The sequence below is a fragment of the Ruditapes philippinarum genome, unplaced genomic scaffold (genome assembly GCF_026571515.1).
Source record: "Ruditapes philippinarum isolate M1 unplaced genomic scaffold, ASM2657151v2 ctg8317_1_1_1_1, whole genome shotgun sequence".
NCBI lineage: Eukaryota > Metazoa > Mollusca > Bivalvia > Venerida > Veneridae > Ruditapes > Ruditapes philippinarum.
In genome coordinates this window covers 22,137-39,016 of record NW_026862209.1, presented here as the reverse complement: position 1 = coordinate 39,016, position 16,880 = coordinate 22,137, and the positions used below count along the sequence as shown (strand labels likewise).

At 33.8% G+C, this 16,880-nt stretch overlaps 1 protein-coding gene across 1 annotated transcript; it reads left to right on the top strand.

Moving 5' to 3' along the window:
- Positions 1 to 19: 19 nt before the first annotated feature.
- LOC132718284 (osteopetrosis-associated transmembrane protein 1-like) lies at positions 20 to 16,626 on the top strand. Its single transcript, XM_060701971.1, has 7 exons — positions 20 to 33; positions 942 to 1,161; positions 2,236 to 2,350; positions 3,203 to 3,318; positions 5,161 to 5,289; positions 7,977 to 8,142; positions 10,209 to 16,626. Exons 1-7 carry the CDS (start codon positions 20 to 22, stop codon positions 10,409 to 10,411), a joined length of 963 nt encoding a protein of 320 aa, XP_060557954.1. The 3' UTR covers positions 10,412 to 16,626.
- The last annotated feature ends 254 nt before the right edge of the window (positions 16,627 to 16,880 follow it).

Here is a 16,880-nt window from a genome sequence, read left to right as displayed (position 1 = left end):
TTTTCCACTTCCTGTCAAAATGAAAGTTGCGAAGTTCAATTACTAAAAATCACACATTAAACTTTGACGTTTGCAGTTAATGAAATCATGTGGGCTTTGTGCTGTAGAAATTTAATTCCTTTACTTTTATTCAACTTTTATTTAATGACGTCATGTTCCGCAGATGATGATTTGGCGATGACATATTTGAAATGGAAACAGATGCAGAACCAGGAAACTAATGCAGACCTAGTCCAATATATTAGACGTTACAGGCTTGTTATAGTTTTTGTCGGTCAAGCCTGACGTCTAATAGTTATTGCTCAAAAACGCATAGCATCATAATAAAATGAAAAATTGTCTATAATCTTGCCTTTCAAGCTTTATTCAAAAGCTTATCTTCTTTTCTTTCAATTTCATGCTCAATCACACACAAAAACTCTCAATGAATGTACTTATCAATTTAAAATAAAATATAAACATCAATCTATTTTTGTCTATCAGCCATACTGGTTAAGCAAGGTGCTTTACAGATTGATTCCAAATTTTTTGAACGGAAAAATATATTCGAACACACTGACGGTGCATGGGCAATTATTTCGTTAAAAAAATATTCCGTTAAATTGTTCTGACTCAGTTAAACGCTTGCATTTGAATACGCCAATCAGATTTCGCGCACTTTACGGCCGCCATTTGTTTATCGGCTGTAAAAGGAATTTAAATACATGAGAGGATTTAATCATGATTTTTCGGATGTGACAGTTTAATTATTTTGACAAAAGGTATTTATTTTTTAGTTTTGTTCATAAATAGGTCAAAAATTATGTAAATACACGCTGTCTTCATTGTTTTTCGTTCCGCCCGATTTTCTGTCGGAACATGCTATGGGTTTTTGAGCAATTTCGATATGACGTTGCTTTGCCCAGAAGCAAAAATATCTCAAAGCGACGTCATATTAATAGGACTAATGCAGACCAAGTTAAAGATGATGCCCTATCAACATTACATAAGTCTAATCGTTCAAGTATTAAACCCAATTGTAAAGCGTTTATAACAGAATTTGGATTGCGCTCTTCAAGATTCATCAAATGTTCAGTTGATAATGCGAGACCTTTTAGATTTTGTGAAGGATGTGTTGTACATTATCAAAGATCTAAGACAGTTTATGGTGATATTGTCCATGTAAGGTTTCAAGTATTTGTAACTTATATGAAAGTAGGCAAAGCCTATGTACAGGGAAGTCAAATGAAATTGTTCATTTTACTTTTTTTGTTTTAAAGTTGTCATTTGGTATTTCATCATTCATGCACCGCTTTGGTTTTTCAATCATGACTCCTCTCAAAAAGTTGCGATCGAAAAGTTGGGATTGTTGTATTATCAGAATACCCCCGCAGATTATCATTGAGTTACATTAAAAATGGCGGCACCAAAAACTATACTGAACCAAAAAAGAAACTTTTGCAAAGTATGTGCCAGTTGTTCAAGGGTACCACTTAGATGTACACACTTATATACATGTAGTAGCTTATAAAACTCTTTTTTTTTGCAAAATCAGTCAGCTTATCCCAGTATAAAAGCCCGATATGTTTATTCAACGTAAAAATCCAGTTTCAAAAGGATTGAAAAACTGTACTATGTAACATATCTACATTCAAACTTGGAGAAAGTTTCTCTTAAATGTTTCAGTATAGAAATGTCACTAAGCACTGAAAATTTTAATGATAGGTATTGAAATCCATATATTTTTTGTTTTTAAATTTTATTTCTTTTTAAGTATAATGTAGTCAGTATAGCAGTGTACAAGCCAAAGCTATTCAAACCCAGCCTTTGATATCCCCTGTATAAAGTTGCTTAGCCTCCAGATCAGAGCCAATATATTTCAAGAAAATCAACTTATTATAATAAGAAAAAAATGTACTAAGATTTTAATAAAAGTAAATGATTCAAGTTTGAAGTAATAATTTACATGTTACGTGGGGTTAATGACTGACTAAATTGCATTATTTATCACCACAAACATGAAGAATGCAGTAAGGCCATTTTTGGACCTCTTTTTGGTAATTAGCGTGGAAATTGTGAGTGCCCATTTGCAATTTGTAAATAATATTAGTAGATATTCATATACAAATTATTGATATCAATCACAAGAAACAAGAGTAATAATTTTAACAATTTCCTGAATCGTTTTAAAGAAAAACAATAATTTGACATTAGAACGTTTTGATCCTTTTCACCTCTCAATGGCTCTCATTGCAGAATGATGAATCCTTAGATAATTGTCGGAAGGAATTGTTAAATTCAGATCGTGTTCAGGTGATCAGTAGTGTTCAGAGAGATATTGACAGGATTTGGCAAACTGCTGATTGTAAACGTAAGTTTTTTTAACTCAACATTGATTAAATAACATGCAAGTAATAATAATTTATCTTCAAATTAAAATTGACACAAACTGGAGCACTTGTCATTTTATTTCGGTCTGATTTTGGTGTATTTAAAGTATGATTTCCTGAATTGATAGATATAATAGTGAATAATTTCTCAGAACTATTTTACAATGTACTGATAAATCATTGTTATACATAAATTTTTGGCCTGTTTGTACATGACACAGCACAGACTGTGAAGGTAGTCTGAACTCCAGTCAGCCCCCACCATCTGGGGACATACCCCTGATCCCTTGAACCTTTTGCGTAACCCAAATGCCCTGCACCCCTCAAATAACATTTGGAAAGACATTATCTTAAATGCATGTCAAGACAAAATAACATGTCATGATTTCACACATCATTAATTTTGTCAGTAACGGATACTTAACGTATATATATTCAAAACATATACATTGATATTTACAGAATATATAATTATTATGTCATGGTCAGTACACTGCTTTAAAGCGTATTATAAATTAAAATTTAATGTTGAAGCATACATTGTGACATTTAAAATGAACTTGTTCAACCTTTGATTTTGGTATGAAGCTACAGTATAAAATACTGTAGTTTGTGTAAATAAATTGGTGATATTTGTTACATGACACCCTCCTCCACACACTTTAAATAAACATATATTTCCCTGCAAAAAAAAAAACAACTACAAAAAACAGCAATTTAATCCATTGAAAAGTATTTGATTTCCTGTTCAGTTGTTTAATTAATCAGCTGCTTAGTGTACAGATATTGATAATGGTATTGAAAGTTAAAAGTTTTTGTTTTTTTTATTTCAGAATGTTTTTCCTCTATATCAGAAGATAAAAATGGTACAGTTCACTATACACTGACAGAAAGAACAAAAGAATTTCTTGCTGTGTATAAAAACTTTACAGAATGCATACCAGCAAATGTAAGAAACACTAGTCAATTTACTTTATGAGTTTGATTTATCATAATATTTCATTTATTTTGACATATTTCAATTTAGCAAACTTAACAACTCAATCAGAAGCATAGTGGTAGAATATTCTGCCTTTTTGTGTCGCCTTGAAAAGGTGACATATAGGGGTTACTTTTGTCGGCGGTGTCGGCGGCGGCGTCTGTTTCGGCGTCGTTGTCGGCGTCCCCTAAAGCTTGTCCGGAGCATAACTCAGTCACTATAAGTCTGATTGACTTCAAACTTGGTATGCATGCTTCTTTCAATAACCCGAAGTGCAGTGCTTAAGGACCGGTACTCTGCAGTTCTTATTTTTGGAGTTATTGCCCTTTGTTAATTTTTATACTTTAATTTTGTCCGGGCCATTTCTCTTCAACTAAAAAAGCTATGGACTTGAAACTTCATAGGATGATAGATCTCATTAAGATGAAATGCAGTGCACAAGAACCAGTACTCTGCACTTCCTAATTTTTGAGTTATTGCCCTTTGTTAATTTTCATACTTTATTTTTGTCCGGGCCATTTCTCCTAATGTATAAAAGCCATGGACTTGAAACTTCATAGGATGATAGGTCTCATTAAGAAGAAGTGCAGTGCACAAGAACTGGTACTCTGCATTTCTTATTTTTTGAGTTATTGCCCTTTGTTTATTTTCATACTTTAAATTTGTCCGGGCCTTTTCTCCTTAAGTATAAAAGCTATGGACTTGAAACTTCATTGGATGATAGATCTGATTATTAAAAAGTGCAGTGCACAAGAATCTGTACTCTTCATTTCATAATTTTTGAGTTATGGCCCTTTGTTAATTTTCATACTTAATTTTTGTCCAGGCCATTTCTCCGAAAGTATAAAAGTTATGGACTTGAAACTTCATAGGATGATAGATCTCATTAAAAAAAAGTGCAGTGCATAAGAACTGATACTCTGCATTTCTTATTTTTGAGTTATTGCCCTTTGTTGATTTTCTTACTTTATTTTTGTCCTGATCATTCTCCTCAAGTATGAAAGCTATGGACTTGAAACATCATAGAATTTGATAAGAAGTGCAGTGTACAGAAACTGCTGTTCTGCACGTATTATTTTTTTAGTTATTGCCCTTTGTTATTTTTCATATTTCATTTTTGTCCTGGCCATTTCCCCTAAACTACATTGTTCACAAGGCGACACATCCGACTCGCGGAGTTCTAGTTTGCTGGAGGTTTTTGTTTCGAAGCCTTGTCATACCAAAGAATGGTATGAATTCTTAAACTATAGGAACAACAATAACAATAGGCATATAAATTAAAGACCCATTATGCCTCAGATATGCTATCATTTTTTATTTTCAAAAACACTTTTTTTTGTATCTTGTTACAGTTTCCAAATGATTAATCATTTGCCATGTACATGTAGATGAACTATCCTATACTTCTTTTGCTTTGTTGGCCTTTGGTATAAATATAGTGAAGTAATATTTTGTATCAAAGCCATAACACTACTTTGTTTACATTTTGCTACCTATATGATACATTACTGCAATGTCATTGCATTTTTCTTTTGTCATTTAAACATCTTCCATGCTTTAACTTCATTATTAAAACATTTTAAACTAATGGAATTTAAAACAAATATGGATTTCTGAGGCATAATGTGCCTTTAAATGTAGAGCCAGCCTAGTGAGCCTAACCTTGTCAGTGTGAATTAATGAACAAGCAAAATTTACACCTAATTTTCTCTTTAAAATAACAGGTTAATTTGTGTGGGTGTGGTCCAAGGCAAAGGTTTGATTTATATTCTACAACAATTGAGTTTTAAATATTGTCTCAAATGATTTCAGAGAACAACATACAACCATTCAGTATGTACAAACTGTGAACCGTATTACAATGAGATGAACACAAAGTTTGATAAGATGTTGAATGATCCACTGGCACCACAGCATGTTTGTATGGATATAGTTGATATGGTAAACATTTATATTAATTTAAGCCTCAGTTCAACAAATAGGCTTTGAAAGTGAATTGCGTATTACTCCATTATTTCATGTGGAATTGGGTATTGGCTCCATTTAATTGGGTATTCTGAAACCTGTTACCCTATGATTTTAAGATTGATTGGGTATTTAATTATGAAAATATGAGTTTCATGGTTAATTATGTTTTTTTATTATCATAAAAATGACATATATAAGAACATATAAACAATCAATCATGACAGGATATAAATGTAAGTTAATTTAAAGATGAGACAATAATGTTATGTTTAAATATTATCGCTGAATTTACTGAATATCATATCAGCCTGGTAAACAAATGCGGTCAATGAAACGGAGTGAGTGGGGAACAGCCTAGCAATATTGTTATTTGACTCTATAAATTAAATGTTATATAGGTAATTGTCCCCCGCCTTTTCGAAGAAAAAAGGGGGATATAGAAATAGGCTCCGTCCGTCTGTCCGTCTGTCTGTCTGTCCGTCCGTCTGTCCGTCCGTCACACTTTTGTGTCCGGTCCATAACTTTGTCATTTATGAAAGGAATTTGAAATAATTTGGCACAAATGTTTATTATAATAAGACGATGTGTCATGCGCAACAACCAGACCCCTACCTCCAGGGTCAAGGTCACACTTGCTCATTCAAGGTCAAAATTGCCTATTTGAGGGTATATGTCGTGTCCGGTCCATAACTTTCTTATCTATGAAGGGATTTTGTAAATACTTGCCATAATTGTTCACAATAATCAGACGATGTGTCATGCGCAAAAACCAGTCACCTACCTTCAAGGTCAAGGTCACACTTGGAGGTCAAATATTAACATAGTCTGTTACAGGGTATATTTCGTGTCCGGTCCATAACTTTCTTATCTATGAAGGGATTTTGTAAATACTTGCCATAATTGTTCACAATAATCAGACGATGTGTCATGCGCAAAAACCAGTCACCTACCTTCAAGGTCAAGGTCACACTTGGAGGTCAAATATTAACATAGTCTGTTACAGGGTATATTTCGTGTCCGGTCCATAACTTTCTTATCTATGAAGGGTTTTTGTAAATACTTGCCATAATTGTTCATAATAATCAGACGATGTGTCATGCGCAAAAACCAGTTGCCTACCTTCAACGTCAAGGTCACACTTGGAGGTCAAATATTAACATAGTCTGTTACAGGGTATATTTCGTGTCCGGTCCATAACTTTGTCATTTATCAAAGGAATTTGAGATAACTTGGCACAAATGTTTGTTATAATAAGACGATGTGTCATGCGCAACAACCAGACCCGTACCTTCAGGGTCAAGGTCGTACTTGTTCATTCAAGGTCAACATTGTCTATTTGAGGGTATATGTCGTGTCCAGTCCATAACTTTCTTATCTATGAAGGACTTTTGTAAATACTTGCCATAATTGTTAACAATAATCAGATGATGTGTCATGCGCAAAAACTGGTCACCTACCTCCAAGGTCAATGTCACACTTGGAGGTCAAATACTTACATAGTCTGTTACAGGGTATATTTTGTGTCAGGTCTATAATTTTTTCATAGATCAAAGGATTGTGAAAATACTTCGCACAAATAGTCACTATAATAAGAGGATGTGTCATGCACAACACCTGCTCCCCTACCTCCAAGGTCAAGTTCACACTTAGAGGTCAAAGCTTAACATGATAGATTTTTAAATTCCGTGTTTCATTTTATTTTTTTAACAAATTTATTGTTACATTTGCAGATCTAGCATTGATCATGATTTTGGACTGAATGTCCTGAGATCCATACCTCAATCTTTTGAAATAGCACAATTTTATGCTTCATATAAAACTCCCGGGGCGGGGGACGTTGGTAACTCTGTTACAAATTCTTGTTAATATTGTTATAGTTGGAAAAAATGATTGTTTATAATTTTGTAACAAACTAAGACAGAAATCTATATCTGACAGACCCAAATGATGGAAATAGCCAGACACAGCTCTTATATTGTTTTTTTTTCTGTATTTCTAATTTGTTTTCCTTTGAACTTGAACAATGTCCTTAGCATATTGACCATGCTGTAACTGTTACAATGTGAACAATTATATAGAGGATATTTGTTTGTTTTGCATGTAAGATTGAAATATAATTTCACTGAGTGAACACCAGATGCAATATTTTCACGAGTGGCGTAGCCACGAGTGAAAATATAATAGCTGGTGTTCACGAATGAAATATTTTTCAATCTTATATGTAAAACAAATAAATTTTCTTTTTATTTCATGCTTTTTAAGTGATTTTAAGAATTTTTTTTTACTGGTTTTGTCGCGTAACGTCACGCATTCTCCTTTGTGACGTCATCACATCATGACGTCACATAATCAATTTTGAAATATAGGTCTGTTAAATTTCTTTAATTTTGTTACGTTTTTAACATGATGTATGATAACATCGAGTTTCTTTTCCTAAAGAAGCAAAATTTACGCACGACGGCATTAATTTCTGCCTGTTATTCCATTTAGTTATGATTTTCTTTTCATCAGCATTCAGATATAGTCCGGCTACAGTGAAAATTATATTTTATAAATTTCACTAGTGGTTTATCAGAATATAATCATCTGATATATTACAATAAAACTCTGGAAAACATGAAATAAAAATATATAAACTTCCAATATATATATGTTTCTAGATGAATTATACACGACTGATATGGGGAGAGCAACTGAAGTGTACGGATGTAAACAGAGAGTATACAGCTGTTTTGACTATAGCTATTGGTTTCCTGCTCCTACCTGTATTCTTTTATGTGGGCCTTGCTGTATATGGAACCAAAAGAACAAGGAACCTGATAAAACGTAATGATTTTGTTACTGTCAGAAAAAAATATCTGTAAGCAATATTACCCCTACAATACTTCCTGAGTACATTAGAGACATTTTGCCAACAGTATTTTTTTTCAATTTTCAAAACCATCTGGCTTTCTGGAGGGCAAAATAAAGCATGATGAATCAGAAAAGGGAATCAAATTCCAGGAACTGGAATTTATCTACACAATTTATCCGAAGCAAAGATTTATCTGTTTAAACTGATTTTATCTGCCAAATTATTTCAGTTAAATGAATTATTAATACAAGATATAGTTTTCCAGAGTCTTCGGGAGTTATCATTTGTAAGTTTCCGCTTAGATCTAAATTTAAGACTTTAAACGTTAATGAATATCACCAAATGTATAAAAATTAAACTAATATAACAGAGTAAAGAGAAGAGTTTTAAGATTGTATTTTGCTGTCTGGCATATCAGACACTGGTGTTGGAAAAAACTGTCTTACATAGACAAGTCACATGCTTTAAATGATGTCATCCCCATATGCCTTTTATGATATAATTGCGTTCTTAGAATGACGTCATTGTACTGTAAATTCATATGCTACTATAGGAAAAAAAGTGCTAAATGAAAATATTAGTTTCATAATTTCTTTTCGAAATATAATTTGAAGTATGCAAGAAAAGGAATCAGACTCTGGCTATCTTCACAGATAGGAATATCTAGCTCTAGGGTAACTGTTCGGTTGAAACTCAGCAGAGCCTTGTTAACCTTGTTATCAGTTACCCCCAAGCTAGATATTCTGGTCTCTACCATTACCCTGTATAAGATTCTTAGGGAGAATTGTGCCTTAACCTTCTGATCCCCTACTGGCAAATTAATTTGCAAAACCACATGCATTTTATTTAGGATTAATATGTTGTTGACAGTATATCTGTATATATCTCTCACCACAAGCATTTTATAGTGAATTCATATTCTTTGTTTTGATTTCCAACTTCCAATCACTTGCCCCCTATCATTGTTAGTTTCAAATCTTGTCAGGTATTTCGGATTCTTTCCTAGCTTGCAGAATGTGAATTTTTGTGTCTCCTCTACGGAGTAGTGGCGACATATAGGGATCACTTCTCCGTCGTCTGTCTGTCCGTCCGTCTGTCCGTCCGTCACAAAACTTGTCCGGACTACTCCTCATAAACTACTAGTGCAATTTAATCCAAACTTTACAGGAGTGATCAGTACCAAGTCTTGTACATATAATTTCAGCATTTTCCAGTTCAATGATTTTTGTAAGAGTTATGGCCCTTTAATAATTTTTATTTTTAAAGTTTGTCTGGACTACTTCTCTTATACCACTAATGCAATTTCAATGAAACTTTACAGGAGTGATCTGTAGCTCAAGTCCTTGCGCATATTGCACGGGTTTTCCGGTTGAATGATTTTTGGCCGAGTTATGGCCCTTTGATTAAAAGGTGTTTTTTTCTGTGTGTTGCCAGATACACAAAAGCTTGTCCGGACTACTCCTCATAAACTACTGGTGCAATTTTATCCAAACTTTACAGGAATGATGAGTACCAAGTCTAGTTGTGCACTGTCCGTCTGTCTGTCCGTCTGTCACAAAACTTGTCCCAACATGAAATTGGCCATCATGAGGCAACACATGTGATCACGGATCGCTCTTGTTCTACTCAGGGGCTCCTTGGTGCACAGAGGTGCACTTGAGGTCTTCCTCCACAAGCACTGCTGGAATGTGGTCATATGATAATTACAGTGTTAGTGTTACCCATAATCCAACAAAAAAAACTACAGGTTAATGCTAATTTTGATTTGCAAAAATTTAAAAATTGAGAAAAAAGGTAACAAAGAGTATTTTGCAAATATGTGGAATTAGCTAAGCAAGCAATAAAGAGGGGGCTAAGCAAAACTTTTCTTTTAACACAAATCTATGATATGTTTTTGAAACCAGATAGCAGAAATCAACTATTTTCAAGCACCAAGCTGATGCAAAGCATTATGGTCATTTATATCTGTAATTGTTGTAATTTTTCAACTTTCTTATCCCTCTCATATATTGATATAAATCTTAGATTTTATTTATAGAAAAAAGACTGGCATTCTTCAATCATACCAAGACGTATGGAACATTAGACAGTCCTCCCCTCCTTACTGAAGATGGTGCATTAGATGTGTCACGTGACTCAGCCAACCAATCAGCATCAAGCAGCCAATCTTTAGAATCATATGATCAAGTAAACAGTGGAAAAAGAACTGTGAATAACAGGTCACCTTTTGTGTTTTCATGAAAGCAAGTTTTTCCATTGAATTGTGAGAATTAAATCAAATATAATTGTGAATGTCAAGTTATCACAAGTGAATTTGATTTGATATACATTTGAAGATAACATTTGAAGTTTAAGAAAAATAGAGTTGTAAATTCATAAAGATATTTGTAATATTTCGTTTGTAAGTTCGAATGTTCTAAAATAATACATAAATGATCATAAAAAACTAGTTTGGCCTACTTTTTGTGGGAAAATTGATGAAACAAAACGGAGATCCCAGAATGAAGGACTAAATAAGGATTCACCCCACAAATTTTTCTCCACATTTTAGTAACAGTTAGCCCCGGATTTTTACCATTCACTTCACTTTAAAATAATCCTAGAACACATACCTTTAATCATAAAAATCAGTAAATGATGACATTTAATGTATGCTTTTGTATTTGTATAAAGTAAATGACATTATTTTTTTTTAAATCAAGACATTAAGATAAATATATGTATTTATAGAATAAAATGATATAGTTTTTCTTAGTGACAATGTGTGTGTTTGTTAGAAAACCTTATTATTTGTCTCAGAGGGTTGGTATGCATTAATGTAATGCATATTTAGCATGAAGATTCTTATATAAATCTCTAGTTTAGAACATGATGTGAGATATAATAAAATATAAAGAATGAATAGAAAATATCATAAATAACAATGTATAATCATTCTGTTTTAAAGAGTCATGAAAAAAGTGATAGATAGAATGAATCCTTAACTTTGGTATGACATGGACAGAATGGATGCAGTTATAAAACTTGACTCATTTATTTACATGTACATGTAATAAAGTATATTGCTTGCATTTGTGAGACTATCAAACAGACCTTGCTTTTACTCATCAATCTTGTTTTTCCTGGTTGCGCATGCCTGGCTTGTTAAAATATATTAAGAAATGTTTTGTAAGTGTTGAAGCATGGAATTTTGTAAGGGTTGTTATAAAGTGTAATTTGAAGAGGTTGTAAATTAATAAAAGAGTATTTTACAAGTAACATGTATTTGTTTAGACATTTTTTAAGTTGTTTTGTTTTTAGCTCACCGGAGCACAAAATACTTAAGGCAAGTTTTTGTGATAACCCTGTGTCAGGTGTTTCTAGTGCATTCATAAATAGTTCACTTAACATCCACTGAACTGCTTGGCCAAAAGTGATTAAACTATATACAAACATTCCTTGGATGGTTATTCTATAAAAGTACTCAAATGGTACTGGTTTCCTGAACAAGACCACCAGTTTGAGAGCTACAAGATCATTAGTTGGTTTGTTACAAAAATTAGTAAAATCTTTCTTGTCTGTCCAACAAAATGGCCACCAGTTCTTAAAGTAGAAATAAGCCTTAAGCCCCTACTAAGTTGTTTAAAAATAAAAGGTAAAAATAAAAATAAGCTGTATAGTCTGGTACCCTTACTACTATTCTAGGATAGCATGGTAGCAGGGGCAGATAATCAGAATAATAATCTTTAACCCTTACCCCATGAGCATATTGTGAAAAATGGCCGTTTTCATTGAAAAGCCTCCTGTTACAAGTTCAAACTGCTATGAAACTATGAAAAATGCTTCAATACTAATCAAATTTGACACAAATGTTGACTGGACCATTGCCTTTGTAACGACATGCTCAGTCTTAAATTTCCTGTTACCAGGGCAACAAGGGGACGTCTCAAAATTGCAAAAAATCACTATTTTGCCTCAATTTTTTCAATCAAAATTTATTTCAAAGTGCTGCAACTTCTCAAGGGATTGAGATAGAGTCAAAGGCTTTTCAGCATTGGTTACATGTTACCTTATGATCGATCTGGGGTCATTTTTAGCCTCTCACAAGTCCAAAATTTTCTTGGCGATGAGGGGGACTACCGCCCCCCCCATCAAACCCCCCAAACAGAAGGGGGCACATCCCCCTTCTGGCAACCCCCTGATGTATCTTTTCAATGGGGGGCAGCGCCGAAAAAGTGCTCACTTTTTTAGCAACATTTCTCAAACGAAAACATGTATTTGGGGCCCAAATAGGACAATTTTTCACTTTTTTAGGCCTGAAAGAGGGGGGGGGGTCGAAAGTGCGTTGATTCACGTATATATGAGGTAAAGGGTTATACAACATCTCAACTGTTGGGCAAATTTAAATTAAATTTAATAGGAATTAACTTTGAGTGGTACTTTACAAACATTTCCAAAAATCATTACAGTGTGCTGAAGAAGATGGATGCTGGCATGCTAATTACACAAATAAAGATTACATTATATTTCCTCAACCCTGGCAGATTTTGATAAAACTTTATAAAATGGTAAATATGTCTTGATAATAAAATCTTGTCAATGTAAACCATATCCTCTGATGAGTAATTTAGGGCCATCTTGTTTCTATTTTAGATAATCCAACAAGTTTTTAATTATTTTACCTAATACAGTAAAAATGTCAAAGATGATGGATCAACAGCAGTTTGTTTGTTTTTATGTATTTTTATGTATTTCTTCATATTTTTGGCCTGTATGTCCAATTGATTGAGGTCGTTTTCTATCAGTCAAAATTTGCCATTGTAACTTATGCTTCTGCTCAAAATTCAAATACCCAGTCTTGAGTGATATGATGAATGGAGATGTTAGGCATAGAGACATAGGCATAGAAAGTTCAGTTATTGAACTTACTATTGTCATTGAGACTTTTTATTATGCCCCCATTTCGAAGAAAAGGGGGTATATTGCTTTGCACTTGTCGGTCCGTCGGTCCGTAGACCAAATGGTTTCCGAGTGATAACTAAAGAACCCTTAGGCCTTGGAACTTCAAACTTGGTATGGTGATTGGTCATGATCAGTAGATGACCCCTATTGATTTTGGGGTCAAGGGGTCAAAGGTCAAGGTCACATTGACCTTGTAAGCAAAAACGGTTTCCAATCAATAAGTAAAGAACCTTAAGGCCTAGGAACTTCAAACTTGGTATGGTGATTGGTCATGATCAGTAGATGACCCCTATTGATTTTGGGGTCAAGGGGTCAAAGGTCAAGGTCACATTGACCTCTTGGGTAAAAACGGTTTCCGATCAATAACAAAAGAACCCTTAGGCCTAGGAACTTCAAACTTGGTATGGTGATTGGTTATGACCAGTAGATGACCCCTATTGATTTTGGGGTTAATTCCGATCAATAACCAAAGAACCCTTAGGCCTAGGGACTTCAAACTTGGTATGGTGATTGGTCATGATCAGTAGATGACCCCTATTGATTTTGGGGTCAAGGGGTCAAAGGTCAAGGTCACATTGACCTCTTAGGTAAAAAACAGTTTCCGATCAATAACTAAAGAACCCTTAGGCCTAGGAACTTCAAACTTGGTATGGTGATTGGTCATGATCAGTAGATGACCCCTATTGATTTTGGGGTCAAGTGGTCAGAGGTCAAGGTCACATTGACCTCTTAGGTAAAAACAGTTTCTGATCAATAACTAAAGAAGCCTTAGGCCTAGGAACTTCAAACTTGGTATGGTGATTGGTCATGACCAGCAGATGACCCCTATTGATTTTGGGTTTAAGGGGTCAAAGGGCAAGGTCACATTGACCTTGTAGGTAAAAATGCTTTCCGATCAATAACTTAAGAACCCTTAGGCCTAGGAACTTCAAACTTGGTATGGTGATTGGTCATGACCAGCAGATGACCTATTGTTTTTGGGGTCAAGGGGTCAAAGGTCATGTAACATTGACCTTGTAGGTAAAAACGGTTTCCGATCAATTAACTAAAAACGCTTAGGCCTAGGAACTTCAAACTTTGTATGATGATTGGTGGTGACCAGCAGATGACCCCTATTGAGTTTTTGGTCAAGGGGTCAAAGGTCAAGGTCACATTGACCTTGTAAGTAAAACGGTTTCTGATCAATAACTTAAGAACGCTTAGGCCTAGGAACTTCAAACTTGGTATGGTGATTTTTCATGACCAGCAGATGATCCCTATTGATTTTGGGGTCAAAGGTCAAGGTCACATTGACCTTGTATGTTAAAACGGTTTCGGATCAATAATAAAAGAACCCTTAGGCCTAGGAACTTCAAACTTGGCATGGTGATTAGTCATGACCAGCAAATGACCCCTATTGATTTTGGGGTCAAGGGGTCAAAGGTCAAGGTCACATTGACCTTGTAGGTAAAAACGGTTTCTGATCAATTAACTAAAAACGCTTAGGCCTAGGAACTTCAAACTTTGTATGATGATTGGTCTTGACCAGCAGATGACCCCTATTGAGTTTTGGGTCAAGGGGTCAAAGGTCAAGGTCATGACCAGTAGATACTTGATAACCCTTATTAATTGTTTGATCACTGGGTCAGAAGTCATGCATAATTACCTTATCACATGAATAATTGGCTGCTGATAGGGGGCATACATGTTTTACAAACATATCTTGTTTACTTCATGCTCTAACAATGGTTTTAATATAGTTTGGTTCTGTTAGTTGGTACATAACATCCAATATATTCCTTTTTGACATCATTAAATTATGACCTCACTTTTTTCCATTGAAAAATAATTCAATAATTCTTGGATTTTTGTTTATTAGAATACACTACAAATTTTCGGGGGGAATAAATTTTGCCATTTTATAATTGGAGGGAACCAGCCAAGAGAAATGGAGGCTGTATGCATATTGTTACATGTGAATGAGCATTATGTTGATGTCCATGTAATTATTGCTAACAATTTTACTTTTGTAGTTCTATTGAAATTTATATGATGTGCATGTATATAAATAAGATTTTCTTTCTGCATGCAAATATGGTTTTGCTATCTACAGTTTAATTATACCAGATTTCACTGTTACATTAATTTAGCAAAACACTATTCACTGTGATAAGTGAGTTACCTGCTTTATAATTTGTAAAAAATAAGAAAAAAATATTTTAAAGAAATTGAGTTGAACATTTGTGCAGTACTGGTATGTTCATTGTGACATTGAAAATTGTAATTTTCTTCTTTTTATATGCCCGAAAGAATTTCGGGCATATTATGTTATACCCCCTGGCGTCTGTCTGTCAGTCCGTCCGTTAGCAATTTGGTTTCCGGAGCATAACTTAAGTTCCATTTGGCCCACAATATTCAATCTTCTAAGGATGATTGTCCATATTGGGTAGAAGACCCCTATGTATTTTGGGGGTAACAAGGTCAAAGGTCAAGGTCACTATTACCTTAAAACTGAAAACAGTTTCCTCTCAATAACTTCATTATTAATCAACCTACAGCTGTAAATTTTTTCTAGGATGAATAGCCATGTCCAATACATGATCCTTATTGGTTTTAGGGTCATAAGGTCAAAGGTTAGGGTCACAATAATGATCTTTACACTGAAAATTGTGGTTCCTGAAGCATAACTTAAGTTCCATTTGTCCCACAGTGTGAAAACTTCATAGGATGAGTGTCAATAATGAGAAGAAGACCCCTATTAATTTTTTGGTCACAAGGTCAAGGTCACTATTACGGTAATGCTTTATTTAATTCCCATGTCTTACAAATGCTTCATCCTTACAAAAAAACACTTTCGGGCATATAATGCTCTGTCTAGCGGTGCTCTTGTTTTTCTTTGGGATGGAATGTTTCAATGGAGTGAGCTTCATGTATCTTAAGGGCTACTTTAGCCCTTTTGTCTCATATTATTGAGCTGTGTATTTTTTCATTAGTACAATAATAATATAATTGTGAGCTTATAAAGATAAGTTTGATGCTTCATTCAGTGCAATATTTATTTATGTGAACTATGCAGAAACCATTATGTTGTTTATGTCATAAAAAGCTTCATTCAGTGCAATATTTATTTATGTGAACTTATGATGTAAAAACCATAAGTTGCTTATGTCATAAAAGCTTCATTCAGTGCAATATTTATTTATGTGAATTATGTAGAAACCATATGTTGCTTATGTCATAAAAGAGTGTTCAAAGGAAGCATCTTATGACTGCTTATATAATATTTAGAGCTTTTCATAAAATAACACCAATTTGTTTATGTACTGTGTGTAATATGGGAATACTGAAGCCCAAATAATTATTTCATATTAATTTGTCATTTGGGTGAAAGTGTTATATGCTTATGCAGTTAAATATGGGAGATAATGTTGATGGATATTTATTTAGCTGCTTTTGACATTGCACATTTTCTTGCAATTTATTATATTCTTATAAATGAAATATTGAGAAAATTAAATATTGATGAAATAAATTAAGTATTTTTATTTTCCTTATTTTCACTGTAAAAATTTATTTTTCACTGCAGTGAAACATATTTTCCATATTTTCACTGGTGTCTTGCCAGACTAGTTTCTTCTAAATCCAACCAATACATAAAATAAAAAGGGAATTCTTCCTACTAATTAGGTTAAAAAAGGAGGAAGAGTATAAAATAAACAGAACATTCAAGTTTTTTCTATTAATACAGGATTTATTTTCATCTTTTATTATTTTACCATTTTCATGGAAT